Genomic DNA, 14,599 nt, shown 5'->3' with positions numbered 1-14,599 from the left:
ACACATGTTCTGTTACACAGACTGGTGACAGTTATGAAGAGTTCATGTTATATCTCCTCTCTCGTACAATTCCGGAGCCTCCAGCTGTGACTACTTCACTCAGAGCAGCTGTCAATCACAGCTGTCAGTCATGACGTCTCACCCCCTTTTTATAGTATCAAATAACTAATTAAAACCAAACTTGGCAGAAAGAATGAACACTTGAACATACTTTACATCAGCGTGATAAGAACTACCTAAAATGAAAAAATTATCTGACGTGTACTTTGACTTTTTAATTTGGCCCATGTCCTATCCGCTAACATGGAGGAGCTTTATGAGCTATACTGCAGCCAGCCACCAGGGGGCGATTGAGATGTTTTGGCTTCACTTTTGGAGAGCTGTAATGTTGTCCATCTTTATATGCAGTCTATGGTTTGTACACTGGATGAAAACTAGGTGTGAAAAGTGGTAGCAGAGTTATGAATTTACTGTGAACCTTTCTTGAATTTGCAATATTTAACAATGACTCATTTTACTCTTCGGTGCTAGTAGCTCATTAACACAAAAGAGATGACATGAAAAGTGTTTCCACTCTAATAAAAGATCACAGTCGAGTCGGGTCATGATTTTACGATACTGTCATAGAATGTTCTCAGTTCAGGCTGAGGCCGCTCCCTCCACATGACCCTGACGACCAACAATTATGTGTGTATTCTCACCAGGGACGACTCACATTTCAACCACACACAAAACTATTAACTGCTCCAAATTCTCAGGAGTATTTGATATGAAAGCTTTATAAGGACGGGGAAGTATCTCTGCAACATTTGTTGCGCGTCCTCAATCAGCCTCGTCATGCAGAGCGTTTCCTAATATCCAAAGAAGGAAAAGGAACGTCTGGGTGATGAGTTGTTCTCTTTGATCCTTGAGGACCTCTACATATAAAGCATGAAGTGTTTGGGGTTTGCTGACTCTGGAGTGGATCCGAAGTAGAGTACAGCTTCGAGAGGTTCTCCGAGGTAAGAAACGTGACATTAAGTTGTAAAAGAAATGGTTGGTACGGTATCGCATATTAAGGATTAACTCTTCTTTTCCATTGGTCAGGGTATGTAGGTCTTTTTCACAGAAGACATTTTAACATAAATGACGGATGAATTCCATTTAGTTGCTCCAGTTTCAGGGTCCTGGTATTGTGCATGCTGGCTCACTGTCACACTGTCATGGTTTACTGGGACACTTGAATAGAACAGAGCCATATTTAATGTTATTAGTAACACCTGTGCTTTTCCTGCTATGACAAGTCAAAATGCTAATTATGAAAAAGGCCAATTGGATATCAAATACGTTTTGAACTAATGTCCAGGTTCCTTCTAGTGCTAACCTGCTCTGACCACTGCAGATGTCCAAAGCAAAGGCTACACCCCCTCCTGGGTGCACTCTGAACATCAACGATCCTCAGGTCCAGGAGGCTGCCATCCGAATCCAAGCCTCGTATCGCGGCCACAGGTACTAAAGCGTCCAATGTCTATTGGCATCATTGACATTCAAGTGAGCAAAGTTCAAAGGCATGTAATCACGCAAGGCGTCTGTATGCTTCAAACAAAATGATGGTCGGTCCCCCACACCTATCTGTTCTTGTTCGTACTTCGTAGATACTTTGTTTGATGCATACGGACCCCATTTTGGTTGAAGTCTTATATATTCCTGTGTTTCTCATATAGGTCGCGTAAAGAGCTGCGGGAAAAAGGCCCTCCCAAGATCCTGCAGGAGCTCAAAGATGTGGTTCTTGTCGAGGGCAGCGCTGCAAAGCTGGAGTGCAGAGTTAGCGCTTTCCCTGATCCTTTCATCATCTGGTGCAAGGATGGCAAAGAGCTGAAGGATGGTCCCAAGTACCGCTACGTTTTCGAAGACCCGGATTTTGTGGCGCTCGTGGTTCGAGATGGGGTCCTGGCTGATCTGGGAAAATACACTGTTTCCATTAAAAATCCATTTGGACAGACATATGGATCTGCCTGTATTCTAGTGGAAGGTGAGAGCAGATCGCTAGCGTTAGCTGGCATTGTTTGATCTATACTATCTAAGTTTTGTTAAAGGGGTTGTTCGGGTGTGTTGAAGTGGGGTTGTATGAGGTACTTATCCATAGTCAGTGTATTACCTACAGTAGATGGTGGTCGGCACGCCCCCAGCTTGGAGGAGCAGACAGGAGATACAGCACCGAACCAAAGCAATGTACTGCTGTGGACGGAGGCAGCAGCAAATGTATTTTAGCCACCTAAAGGAAAGGCCCACCTAAACAATAAACAAAAAACAATATCAGTTTATGTGTACGCTATATTTAGAATATTTTTGCCGGTTCACCTTGCCGTCAGACAGCCCTTTCTGCCGGGGAACTGAAGCTGTTGTATCCATCTATGCTCTTGCTAAAGCCACCACACTCAAATTTTACTTTGCTGACCCCTGGAGTTGTTGGTCGACCGCTGCCTCAATTGGTTAGTTAGTTTGTGCTATTGTGTGATATTGGTGACTCTGAACTAACCAGATTTACACAATATCACAAACTTAATAACCTATCGAGGCAGCGGTAGACCAGCAAGGTTAACACTAACCCCTCGGAAACATAGACTTGTATTAGCTATTACAGCTGCTAGGCTACTATTGTGGCTGCTTCTCTCTCTCTCTCTCTCTCTCTCTCTCTCTCTCTCTCTCTATCTCTATCTCTATCTCTATCTCTCTCTCTCTCTCTCTCTCTCACACTCTCTCTCTATCTATCTATCCCCCCAGCCGGTCTCAGCAGATGGCCGCCCGCCCTGCGCCCGGTTCTGCTCCAGGTTTCTTCCCAGTAATCTGGGAGTTTTTCCTGGCCACAGTGCGCTTGGTGGTTCTTGTTGGGTCTCTAAACTATGGTGTACGGTCATAGACCTGCTCTATATATAAAGCTTCTTGAGATAACTTCTGTTGTGATTTGACGCTATACAAAAATAAATTGAAATTGAAATGAATAGACCGTATAGCTGTCTGACGGCAAGGTAAAGCGGTGAAAATATTCTAAATATAGCGTACACTTAAAGTGATACTGATTCTTTTTAGGTGAGTCTTTCTTTTAGGTGTCTAAAATATGTTTTGCTGCCGACAACGTCCACGGCAGTACATCGCTTTGCTTCCGTGCGGTAACTCCTGTCTGTTTCTCTAAACTGGAGGCGTGCCGACATCATCAACTGTAGGTAATACACTAACTATGGATCAGTACCTCATACAACCCCTGTGAGAAACATCCGGACTATCCCTTTTATTTGGCATGGCTGGAGGAATCAGAATTTAATCAAACAGCTCAAAGGAACATTTCAACATTTTGTGAATATGATTTTGTTACCTTTGGACATAGCCAGGCTAGCAGTTTTATTTTTAGTCTTTATGCTAAGCTAAGCTAACCAGCCGCTGGGTGTAGACTTAAGAGTATTTCCCAAAATGTCTTCTATATCTACCATAAAACACCTAATTTTCCTGACCAATGGAATGAAAGCTTTCCAAAACAACAACAGCCTACTAGATGAAGTGGAAAACACTAACTGACGACAGAGTTGTCACTGTGAACAGAAAGACCAGATGCTAATGGTTGCTCCTGTCTGCTCTGGCCTCGTCAGACATGTCTGAAGCCAATGCTTCATTCCACTCTGTTCCTCTAGTGATTACTAGTGTCTCCCATACAACTCGATCTTTATCCAAATACTAGCACCTGTGATCTTCAACAAATCATGTGGCTGACGGAGTATTTGCATCATGCTTTCCCAGTTCCTGCTAAGGTTTCTAAAGGCCCAGACAACATGAAGGCCAAGAGAGGGACAACAGCGGTGCTGAAGGCTGGAATACACGGGGAGCCTCCTCCAGATGTTGCCTGGCTCAAAGATGGAGATGACATTGAAGAAGATGACAGGTAGGCTCTCTAAGAGATTTAGTTAGGAGGAATGTAGTATACATTTCTACTTATGTGTTTACAGTGCTTTTTCTGGATATGTGTACATGTCAAAATGGCATTGTGTGTGAACTAATGCCACCAGGATCGTGATTCTACTAAATTATAATTCTAGGGAAAACAAATAGTGATAATAAAGGTGCTACGATTGTCTTTCAGGGTATTCTTCGACGTTGGAGACACCAACACAATCTTGACCATCAAAAATGCAAAGTTGTCTGATGCTGGCAAGTATGAGGTGTTTGTGGAGAACAATCTGGGCACGGACCAGTCCTTCGCTCGTGTCGACATCCTCTGATGCGACCTCCCAACTACACCGATGCTAATGCGATGAGCCTCTGCTCTCTTATAGTGCAATCCAATGGACAATACTGTATCCATGCTGTGTTCCAAGCTGTACATTCAATCATGCCCATGATAAAAAGTAAATACTTTTTCGCCAACAGCTTTTTTGAGTGTTTTTTTATTTTTTTTATTTGTTTCTGATAGAAGTGGAGGAGAAAATAGATATTCATAATGAAAAAGACAGCATTTTACCATAATAATATTTACATAAAACCTATTAACCATCTTGACATTTTTTTTTAAAGATGATTTTTTGGGCTTTATTTGATAGTGATAGTATTAGTCATGAGAGGGGGAGACATGGAGCAAAGGGCCCTGGGTCGGATTCAAACACCAGCCGTTGCAGTAAGGACTCCACCTTGGTACTGGGGTGCCCACTCTGCCAGGTGAGCTGCCTGGGCCCCCCCTCTTGACATTAAGATGAGAGCAATAATTAAAAGGGACATGTGAGAGATGTGTTTAAGATAGTATCCAAAGTGCTGTTTTTATTACTGTAATAAATCATTAATTTGTACAATTTCTCCTGTTCTGGTTGATAATAATAGCTAAAGCCTAGATTAGCAAAATCCAGCTCAAAGACAGAGAAGTGTGAGTGGAGCTGTGTAAATGACAACCACAGCTGCGAAAAGCTGAGACACAAGTCAATCAAGTCCCAAAACACATTTCTCTTTAAACCTGCAGCAGGCAGAACGTTTTTGGCATCATTTAGCCCGTGACGGGAGACTTTGACCAACCACAGGTCATTTCAGAGAGAGAGCGTTCCTATTGGTTGTTCATTCAACGGAGGCAGCTGTCAATCACTCGGTCAAACTAGGCAGCGCTGATCAAATATGCATTAATATTCTGTTACTGTAATGCCTACAAGAAAGTTTGTGACCTGGCCACCATGTTGAGATCAGTTGGGGAAACACCAAGCCCCGCCCACCAGCTGGAACAAACGTTCTCATTCTACAGCTAAACAGTACACTACAAGATCATTCTGAACACATTTTACACGAGAAATAGGCATTACAGTAATATTGATCAGCGCTGCCTAGTTTGACCGTTTGATCAGAGTTTGTGAGTGATTGGCAGCTGCTCAGAGACGACAAGGCTCCAGCTCGGCTCTGATTGGTGGTTTTCCTCCGGTCTGTGAAATCTTCCAGATGCCATTAGGACCACCGGAGGACACCGGAGGAACATGATTTTTTTTTCCAGATTACCTGTCTCATGCACTACTGTCATGATATAGTGATCATTTTATAAAAATAACTTTTTTAAATCATATTTGCTCCATTTCTACCAACTGCTGCTTTAATATCTCCTTAATGGAATACTTATCAAAATGTGCCACTCATTAAAATACAAATAATTAAGACCATAAAATGTGGATAACATTTTTTTTGTATTTTGACAGACAAAGTGGACATGACTGGAATTCATTGTGTGGAGTCAGAGATTGTTTTAGCTGCCAGCAGCATCTAGCTGTGATCAAAGGAAGTACAGCTGTCAGGTATAATACGCTGGCTTTTCCACTCAGCTGTGTGTGCTGATTGTTACTTGATTTGAATGCAGTAAAAGCAAGAAGAACGTCACGGCAAGGAGTTCAGTAGAATATAGAGGTTACACACAGTGGACCAGGCTCACCATGGAGACACTTTACCTATTGTATACACGACTCTTCATTGTCACAGGTTGCATACTGTATATGAATGTGTATGAATTGCAAGCAGCGCAACCAGAGACAAATGCTCCCTTCTCAGGTTAATTTAGAGATACAACATAAAAAAAACAGGAAATAATGAGAAAATAAATTAATTTGTGTAGCAGAAATGTTTTTTTTTTAAATGTATTCACATCTTTGACATCATCTTGGGATACCTCAGATTTTTTTTCTTTTCCTTTTTTTTCTTTTAAAGCCATTTTCCCCCATTCCCTAGCAAAAGGCCCTTTGTTAATGGGACGTAACTTCATTTTCTGGTTAAATAAAGGTCAAACAAATACTAGTATGAATGTCTCTATCAATGTCAACAAAACAATAAAACTATACAACATAAAAAAACAAGTTAGAGAAAATTGTGGAAAAAATTAAATCATTTGTGTAGCATAAATGTTTTTTTTTTTTCTTTATTCACATCTTTTTCATCATGTGATCCCCCTGATTTTTTTTTCTTTTCTGATTTTTTTTAAAGCCATTTTCTCCCATTCCCTATCAACCTCCCCTTGAGTTGATGGGACATACCTTCATTTTCTGGTTAAATAAAAGTCAAATAAATACTAGTATGAATATCTCTATCACTGTCAACTAAACTATTGCAGCTATAACAGCTTAAACATTTTATAAACATGTTATAAACATGTTATAAACCATCCTTGTTTCCATGGAGGAGCAGTCTTTCTGGAGATCTTTCATAAGTTAGAGAGTAACTCTGATCTAAGGACTAAGGTTTGTGCTAAGTCTGATCTAAGGACTAAGGTTTGTGCTAAGTCTGATCTAAGGACTAAAGTGTGTGTCCCTCACTTCCTCTTCCTGTCGGTCGGTTTCAAGGCTACCCCCCCCCCCCCCCCTCCCACGTCACACGTGCTGAAACAAACTTTAAAAACACGCCACGCGCAAGAACCGTCTCACTTTAACGTCAGTAAACGGACACATTTTACTATCGACGAGAACATTGTGACAAATATCGGTTTAATAAACGTAGCGATTCAGCGAATTTACACCCAAAATAAAAACTACAAATAAAACGCCAGAAATGTGTTGGAGTGTCCCCCCAACATGTCCCCGGACACATGTCCCCCCAACATGTCCCCGGACTAACCGAGCCGCCCGGTAACCGTTCCCCGGTCCCCGTGGTTTAGTGGAGCGCTGACAGCTTCACATCCTGCATTGTGGCTTTAAGAGCGGGGCTTCCTTGAAACCGTCAGCTCCATGTTAGCAGCTCGAACTTCTTCAACGTTACAACTTTTACTAACAACTATTTTACACCTTTAACCTTTAACCTGCTGCATTTTAGCGCAGTTTGGTCCGACATGGTCCGCTTCTCTGCTGTTCTTTCTCATTCCGCTCAGTATGCGCGTTAGCAGACAGGGAGTGGCAACATATCAACATATAGCGCTAGTTTGTTGTGCCACAACTCCTCCAACTAACTTCATAGAGTCTAGCTCCAGCGGCGGCTCTGAGGGAGCTAATGGACCAGTCACCGTCTATTATCACCCAGGTAACCAGAGACGACGAGGACAATGCGACATGTCCTGAGGACGGTGAGGACAGTGAGGACGGTGAGTTGGGGACAAAGTTTGCTGAACTTTTTCAGCTGCGCATGACAATGTCAGCGAGGCGCGAGACAGCGGTGTGTTTAGGACGGGACGGTGTCAGACTGCTACCCGGAGCTAACCGGACTAACCGGAGACAGAGCTCTGCTACCCGGACTAACCGGAGACAGAGCTCTGCTGGCGGCTCCTGGCTCTGAGGACTGCCCCTGGCTGGCTGACATTGTTGGAGCATGTTGACCAGCTTTGAGTAAAGTTTCTAACTGTTGCCTTGTGGGTCGGCCGCTCAGCAGCTCAGCAGCTCCATGCGGTCAGAAGGAGAGCAGGAATGTAGATTTAAAAGGAGTCTGTGGTGTGAAACCGTGACAGAGTTGTGAGAGTTTTGTGCGTGTTTGTGAACAGACTGAGAGAGTAAAAGATGAGAATCACTGGTGTAATGTGAGGGGGCGGGTCTCCTCACTATTCACTGCTAGTGTTTTGGACTTTGATGCTGAGCTGCTAAAGTTCATCTCTTCAAGTATTTCGATTTATTTAGAAAAATTAGAAAAAACAACATTTTAACAGAGATGAAGCCACCCTCAATTATTGGATATAATTTGCCCTGCACCTTAAATATCTAAAACCCTATAAATATCCATTGTTATTGCAAAATCCATACTGTCCCACATTAAGCAAATCATACCGCCCCACGTTTTGAAACCATGTTTCCTAAAGTGGGACAATGGAAGACTTGATTGAAATAACAAATATAGAGTATATTTGCACCATATTATGTTTTGATGAAAAAACAGATCATAAACATATCCTGATTAAAAACTAGCAGGATTGTTTCATTTCAAAGAACTGTATACCCTTCCCATGAAGCTTGTCTAAACACTATGTCACTGACCTTTGGGTTGTCTTCACACAGGGGGCTTCCTGTTTGTCACTGAACACAAATATACTAGGGTCACTGAAATGTCACAAAGATCACCTGTGGAACACTGCTAGGCATAGACAAGCAGCTATACAGGAAATTAGCACACAGTGCAGTGATGAGAGATGTTTTTGTCCAGATTCAGCAGATCCAGATGCCTTTGAGTAAGGCACTAAACAAAGACTACTGATGCTACGTACAGTACACTGGCCCACAGTGGGTGTATCTGGCTGTGACATTGAAACAAGAAATAAACACGGGCGGGTGATCTGGCTTCCTTCCACACTACAAGACAAAGACAGGTTCAGCTTTAGGAGTACTACCTGGCATCAGACTGACAGTTGGCTGCTGGTGGTGGAAATGCAGTGGAAAATGAGAAAAAAATTCCCAACAGGTATCAATAATGTACATCTTTATATAGTATTAAACATAGCTTTAGGACTTGACATCTATATTATATAGTATGCCATAAAAAGTCATAGTATAGTATGTCAATGGCCAAATATTAGGAATAGTGTGTGTACCGGTAAAAATGTCCAAGCTTGTTTATAAGGTTTATTACAATATTCAGCATTAAAACAGACTTTATGTATTCCAAATCCCATGTTGGACTCTGCCGCTGTACCTGTATAGAAGATTAAACCTCAACATACATAAGCTTAATTAACTGTTAGGTTACCTGGAGAAACAGCTACACAAAAGACACTTTCCATCAAAAATATTAATCATTTTCTTGGAGTAAAAAGAAAATATAATGAGAACACCCCGTTAAATTTTAAATGCTTTATATATACAGTATATATGTGTGTGTACGTATATACACTATTAAACATAGCTTTAGGACTTGACATCTATATTTACTTCAACTTCAGTAATTAAGTGATTGTAAATTTGACATGCTTTATAAACGTATGTATTTATGTATGTGTTATATGTGTATATACACTGATCAGCCATAACATTATGACCACCAGCCTAATATTCAGTAGGTCCCCCTTTTGCCGCCAAAACAGCCCTGACCCGTGGAGGCATGGACTCCACTAGACCTCTGAATGTCTGCTGTGGTATCTGGCACCAAGCCGTCAGTAGCAGATCCTTTAAGTCCTGGAAGTTGCGAGGTGGGGCCTCCGTGGATCGGACTTGTTTGTCCAGCACATCCCACAGATGCTCCATCGGATTGAGATCTGGGGAATTTGGAGGCCGAGTCAACACCTCCAACTCGTTGCCATCCACATGATGTGAAAACGTGATTCATCAGACCGGGCCACCTTCTTCCATCGCTCCGTGGTCCAGTTCTGATGCTCACCACATGCCCATTGTAGGCGCTTTTGGCACCCTGACCGGGTGCATTATGGCTGTATTTGAAACCGCATACTATACTAGTAGTATGTACTGATTTGGCCAAAATGTAGTATGTAGTTTGCGAACAAAAGCAAAATCTACAGTATGCCAAAAATACCCGGATGTCCTACTGATTTGAATACCAGCAGTTTTACGAAGTTAGATAGCGAATCGAACATTTGTTCCACCATTATCGGAGTTTAGAAGCTCCACAAAATGCCGTGACAGCTAGCTAGCGCCTGCCGGAGTCGCTGCCAGCCAGCCGGGTAGTCACGCTCACAGACCGCTATGAGCTGGCTGGAGCTCTCTCTAGAGACCAGTCTGTAGACAAGAGGCTTTTAATTCCTTGTCGACGGATAGTTTGTTTAAATATCACAAAACAGATGTCCATTATAAATTAACTGTGTTTATCTGCCTTTTTGGAGTTGAAAAGCTCCACAATCGCCCGCGGGGCGTAGCTCACTGAAGAGCCGGCTACAGAGCAGCAGAGAGGAGAGGGAAGAGGAGAGGGAAGATGAGAGGGAAGAGGAGAGAGAAGAGGAGAGAGAAGAGGAGAGGAGAGAAGAGGAGAGGGAAGAGGAGGGAGCAGGAGAGAAAACGAGAGGAGAGAAGAGGAGAGGGAAGAGGAGGGAACAGGAGAGGAGAGAGAAGAGGAGAGAGAAGAGAGGGAAGAGGAGAGAGAAGAGGAGAGGGAAGAGGAGAGGGAAGAGGAGAGAGAAGAGGAGAGGGAAGAGGAAAGAGGAGAGGGAAGAGGAGAGAGAAGACGAGAGGAGAGGGATAGGGTATACAGACGTAGGCAAAATCGTTGGTACCCTTCCGTTAAAGAAAGAAAAACCAACAATGGTCACTGAAATAACTTGAAACTGACAAAAGTAATAATAAATAAAAATTCACTGAAAATTAACTAATGAAAATCAGATATTGTTTTTGAATTATGGTTCAGCAGAATCATTTAAAAAAACAAACTAATGAAACTGGCCTATACAAAAATGATGGTACCCTTAACTTAATATTTTGTTGCACAACCTTTTGAGGCAATCACTGCAATCAAGTGATTTCTGTAACTCTCAATGAGACTTCTGCACCTGTCGACAGGTATGTTGGCCCACTCCTCGTGAGCAAACTGCTCCAGCTGTCTCAGGTTTGAAGGGTGCCTTCTCCAGACTGCATGTTTCAGCTCCTTCCACAGATGTTCAATAGGATTTAGATCAGGGCTCATAGAAGGCCACTTCAGAATAGTCCAATGTTTTGTTCTTAGCCATTCTTGGGTGTTTTTAGCTGTGTTTTGGGTCATTATCCTGTTTGAGGACCCATGACCTGCAACTGAGACCAAGCTTTCTGACACTGGGCAGCACATTTCGCTCCAGAATGCCTTGATAGTCTTGAGATTTCATTGCACCCTGCACAGATTCAAGACACCCTGTGCCAGATGCAACAAAGCAGCCCCATAACATAACCGAGCCTCCTCCATGTTTCACATTAGGTACAGTGTTCTTTTCTTTGGATGCTTCATTTTTGCGTCTGTGAACATAGAGCTGATGTGACTTGCCAAAAAGCTCCAGTTTTGTCTCATCTGTCCAAAGGACATTCTCCCAGAAGCTTTGTGGCTTGTCAATATGCATTTTGGAAAATTCCAGTCTCGCTTTTTTTATGATTTGGTGTCCTCCTCGGTTGTCTTCCATTAAGTCTACTTTGGCTCAAACAGTGACGGATGGTGCGATCTGACACTGATGTACCTTGACCTTGGAGTTCACCTCTAATCTCTTTGGAAGTTGTTCTGGGCTCTTTGGTTACCATTCGTATTATCCGTCTCTTCAATATGTCATCAATTTTCCTCTTGCGGCCACGTCCATGGAGGTTGGCTACAGTCCCATGGACCTTAAACTTCTGAATAATATGTGCAGCTGTAGTCACAGGAACATCAAGCTGCTTGGAGATGGTCTTATAGCCTTTACCTTTAACATGAAGGTCTATAATGTTCTTTCTGATCTCCTGAGACAACTCTCTCCTTAGCTTTCTGTGGTCCATGTTCAGTGTGGTACACACCATGATACCAAACAGCACAGTGACTACTTTTCACCCTTTAAATAGGCAGACTGACTGATTACAAGTTTGAAGATACCTGTGATGCTATTTACAGGACACACCTTAGTTTAACATGTCCCTATGGTCACATTATTTTACATCTTTTCTAGGGGTACCATAATTTTTTGTCCAGGTCAGTTTCATTAGTTTGTTTTTTAAAATGATTCTGTTGAACCACAATTCAAAAACAATGTCTGATAAATTTTTATTTATTATTACTTTTGTCAGTTTCAAGTTATTTCAGTGACCATTGTGGGTTTTTCTCTCTTTAACGGAAGGGTACCAACAACTTTGCCTACGTCTGTATATGTATGTATATATATGTATATATACATATATGTATATATATATGTATATATACATATATGTATATATACATATATATATATATATATGTATATATACATATATATGTGTATATATATATATATATATATATATATACACATATATATGTATATATACATATATATACATATATATGTATGTATATATATATATATATGTATATATACATATATATACATATATATGTATGTATATATATATATACATACATATATACTGTATATTGTCCATGATTAATCGTAAATTAATCGCAATTTTTTTATCAAAAGGTTGAAAGACATTGCATAACAAAGTACAAAGTATACAGTAGGTGTACATTTCAGCCCCCAAAATAGTCAGGTGAAGACATCCTGGACCAGTTTTAATTCCAGTGTATATTCTGTTGTTCAAATACCAAGAATTTTCTTAAATAGACAACTTAGTGAATGACTAACATTGAACATATTTACCATAGGGCTGTCAATCGATTAAAATATCGAATAGCAATTAACAGCATGGATTGTCCATAGTTAATAACGATTGTTCTGCCCTCATCAGAGTCCCCTTCCTTGACTAGACAGACAGATAACTCTTCACACACTGTAGACAATAAATGGAGGCTTTATTTTGCACCACCGTTATTATTGCCAGCATGACAAAGGAGTAAAACTGAAATGAAAAAGGATATAAAGGAAACAATGAGTAGTGCATCACACATAAAAAACATGGTTTAAATTAGCCATCCACACAAAATATAAACATAGATATAAATATGGACATCTTATAAAAGCAGTACTCACAGACAATGCTTCTAAAAGTGATTCCAAAAGAAGATGGATGTAGATACTGACTAGATAGTTTCAAAATGTGCTTCTACTCAGGAATGCAAGGAAAAAACAAAGATGGCAGCTAGGGTCAAAGGTCAAAGGTCACAGGTCAACAGATAAAGCCTGTCGTAAAATAAACAGCACCCCCTAGTGGCTGCAGAAATTAACTGAAAGTTCCTCTCCTCAGGCCAGAACAACGATTACTTGCAAATTAATCACACATTTTTTATCTGTTCAAAATGTACCTTAGAGGGAGATTTGTCAAGTATTTAATCCTCTTATCAACATGGGAGTGGGTAAATATGCTGCTTTATGCAAATGTATGTATATATTTATTATTGTAAATCAGTTAACAACACAAAACAATGTCAGATATTGTCCAGAAACCCTCACAGGTACTGCATTTAGCATAAAACAATATGCTCAAATCATAACATGGCAAACTGCAGCCCAACAGGCAACAACAGCTGTCAGTGTGTCAGTGTGCTGACTTGACTATGACTTGCCCCAAACTGCATGTGATTATCATAAAGTGGGCATGTCTGTAAAGGGGAGACTCGTGGGTACCCATAGAACCCATTTACATTCATTCATTCATAAAATAACTGTTGTTTTGGTTGTAAGCATTGTCTTTTTGTGGTCAAATAGTTTTGAAGGTGAATGTTGTGCTCCAGTGTTCTAGGTGTTGCCAGACTCATTAAACGGATACTGCTAGTGTCCATTTGTTAAAATTGTTGCTAGATGTCAAACCACCTCTGTGACCCCAATCATGCACTTCCAGCCCTTTGACCAGTTTGTTTTTCCTTGTTGTGGAAAGCAGTTGCTGAATGAGCTGAATCAGCCCAATCAGTTGTCCCTCTTGGGTTTAGAACAGTGTGCTGACTGAATGTAAGATGAGACTGATAGTTGGGGTGCTGAAGTTGTAATTAAATGTTTTATCACACCACCTAGTGATGTGATTTGGTACTCCTCATGCTACGGCATTCTCCTTATCAGTAGAATCTAAATGAAGTGATATAATCAGAATGAATGAATTAGTTTCATGACCTAATCCACTACCAGATAGTATTATATGGGCTACAGCGTGTGGAGGAGCAGGATGAGGAAAGAAGTGCAGCCAGTGTGCAGTGTTTCTGTTGTTACCTTTATTAATGCTGAGTCCAGTCAGAAGGTGGCAGCACTGTCCAGCTTTCTAGTACAAGGCAACTCCAGCCTGCTCTCTGGTTACTTCCTCCTGGCCAAGAGGTCATGAGTCCAAAACATGGCTGCCATCCACAAGTGAGGCGCCAGAGAAATAGGAAAGGAGGAGCTGTTTTCAGCCCTTCTGTAGTTTCACAAGCTGCTGCAGCCAAATAGGCATCACTGTAGAAACCATTCATTTTGCAAAGCAACCTAAGTTTTAACTCTGTTTGGTGGCATATTTATCTCACATCACTTCTGCAATACTAATATTCAGTTTTATGGCCATGATAATACTGCTGTTAATGTATATTTGTAGTTCATATTATTTTCAGTGATAATTTTCTGCACCATCAAGCCTCATTTCCTGTTCACTGA

The 14,599-nt window shown here is 41.2% G+C and overlaps 2 protein-coding genes and 1 long non-coding RNA gene across 4 annotated transcripts in view; 2 read left to right on the top strand and 1 right to left on the bottom strand.

The window, feature by feature from the left end:
* The first annotated feature begins 857 nt into the window (after nucleotides 1–857).
* On the top strand, nucleotides 858–4,395 carry LOC141782183 (SPEG neighbor protein-like). 2 transcript variants are annotated; one of them, XM_074658245.1, is made up of 5 exons: nucleotides 858–1,001; nucleotides 1,382–1,488; nucleotides 1,704–2,011; nucleotides 3,772–3,913; nucleotides 4,112–4,395. In XM_074658245.1, the coding sequence occupies exons 2-5, from the start codon at nucleotides 1,382–1,384 to the stop codon at nucleotides 4,248–4,250; spliced, it is 696 nt and encodes a 231-aa protein (XP_074514346.1). In that variant the 5' UTR covers nucleotides 858–1,001; the 3' UTR covers nucleotides 4,251–4,395. The 2 variants fall into 2 exon arrangements, with proteins under 2 accessions (XP_074514346.1, XP_074514347.1); XM_074658246.1 differs by having other exon boundaries at nucleotides 1,357–1,488.
* A 2,458-nt stretch (nucleotides 4,396–6,853) lies between these two features.
* LOC141782057 (carboxy-terminal domain RNA polymerase II polypeptide A small phosphatase 1-like) overlaps nucleotides 6,854–14,599 on the top strand; it is a 39,751-nt gene continuing 32,005 nt past the window's right edge. Inside the window, exon 1 of the mRNA XM_074658072.1 lies at nucleotides 6,854–7,555. Within this exon, the coding sequence (XP_074514173.1) occupies nucleotides 7,465–7,555 (91 nt within the window). The 5' untranslated portion in view covers nucleotides 6,854–7,464. The remainder of the gene's footprint in view (nucleotides 7,556–14,599) is intronic.
* Nucleotides 12,819–13,240, bottom strand: LOC141782252 (uncharacterized). Its single transcript, XR_012597086.1, has 2 exons — nucleotides 13,016–13,240; nucleotides 12,819–12,884 (listed from the first exon to the last, which is right to left on the bottom strand). It is a non-coding gene; the product is annotated as an uncharacterized LOC141782252 (long non-coding RNA).

Source organism: Sebastes fasciatus, chromosome 14, assembly GCF_043250625.1.
Source record: "Sebastes fasciatus isolate fSebFas1 chromosome 14, fSebFas1.pri, whole genome shotgun sequence".
In the NCBI taxonomy this organism is placed as follows: Eukaryota; Metazoa; Chordata; class Actinopteri; order Perciformes; family Sebastidae; genus Sebastes; species Sebastes fasciatus.
Note: the sequence above shows the minus strand (reverse complement) of the source record. Positions and strands in the feature narration are given on the sequence as shown.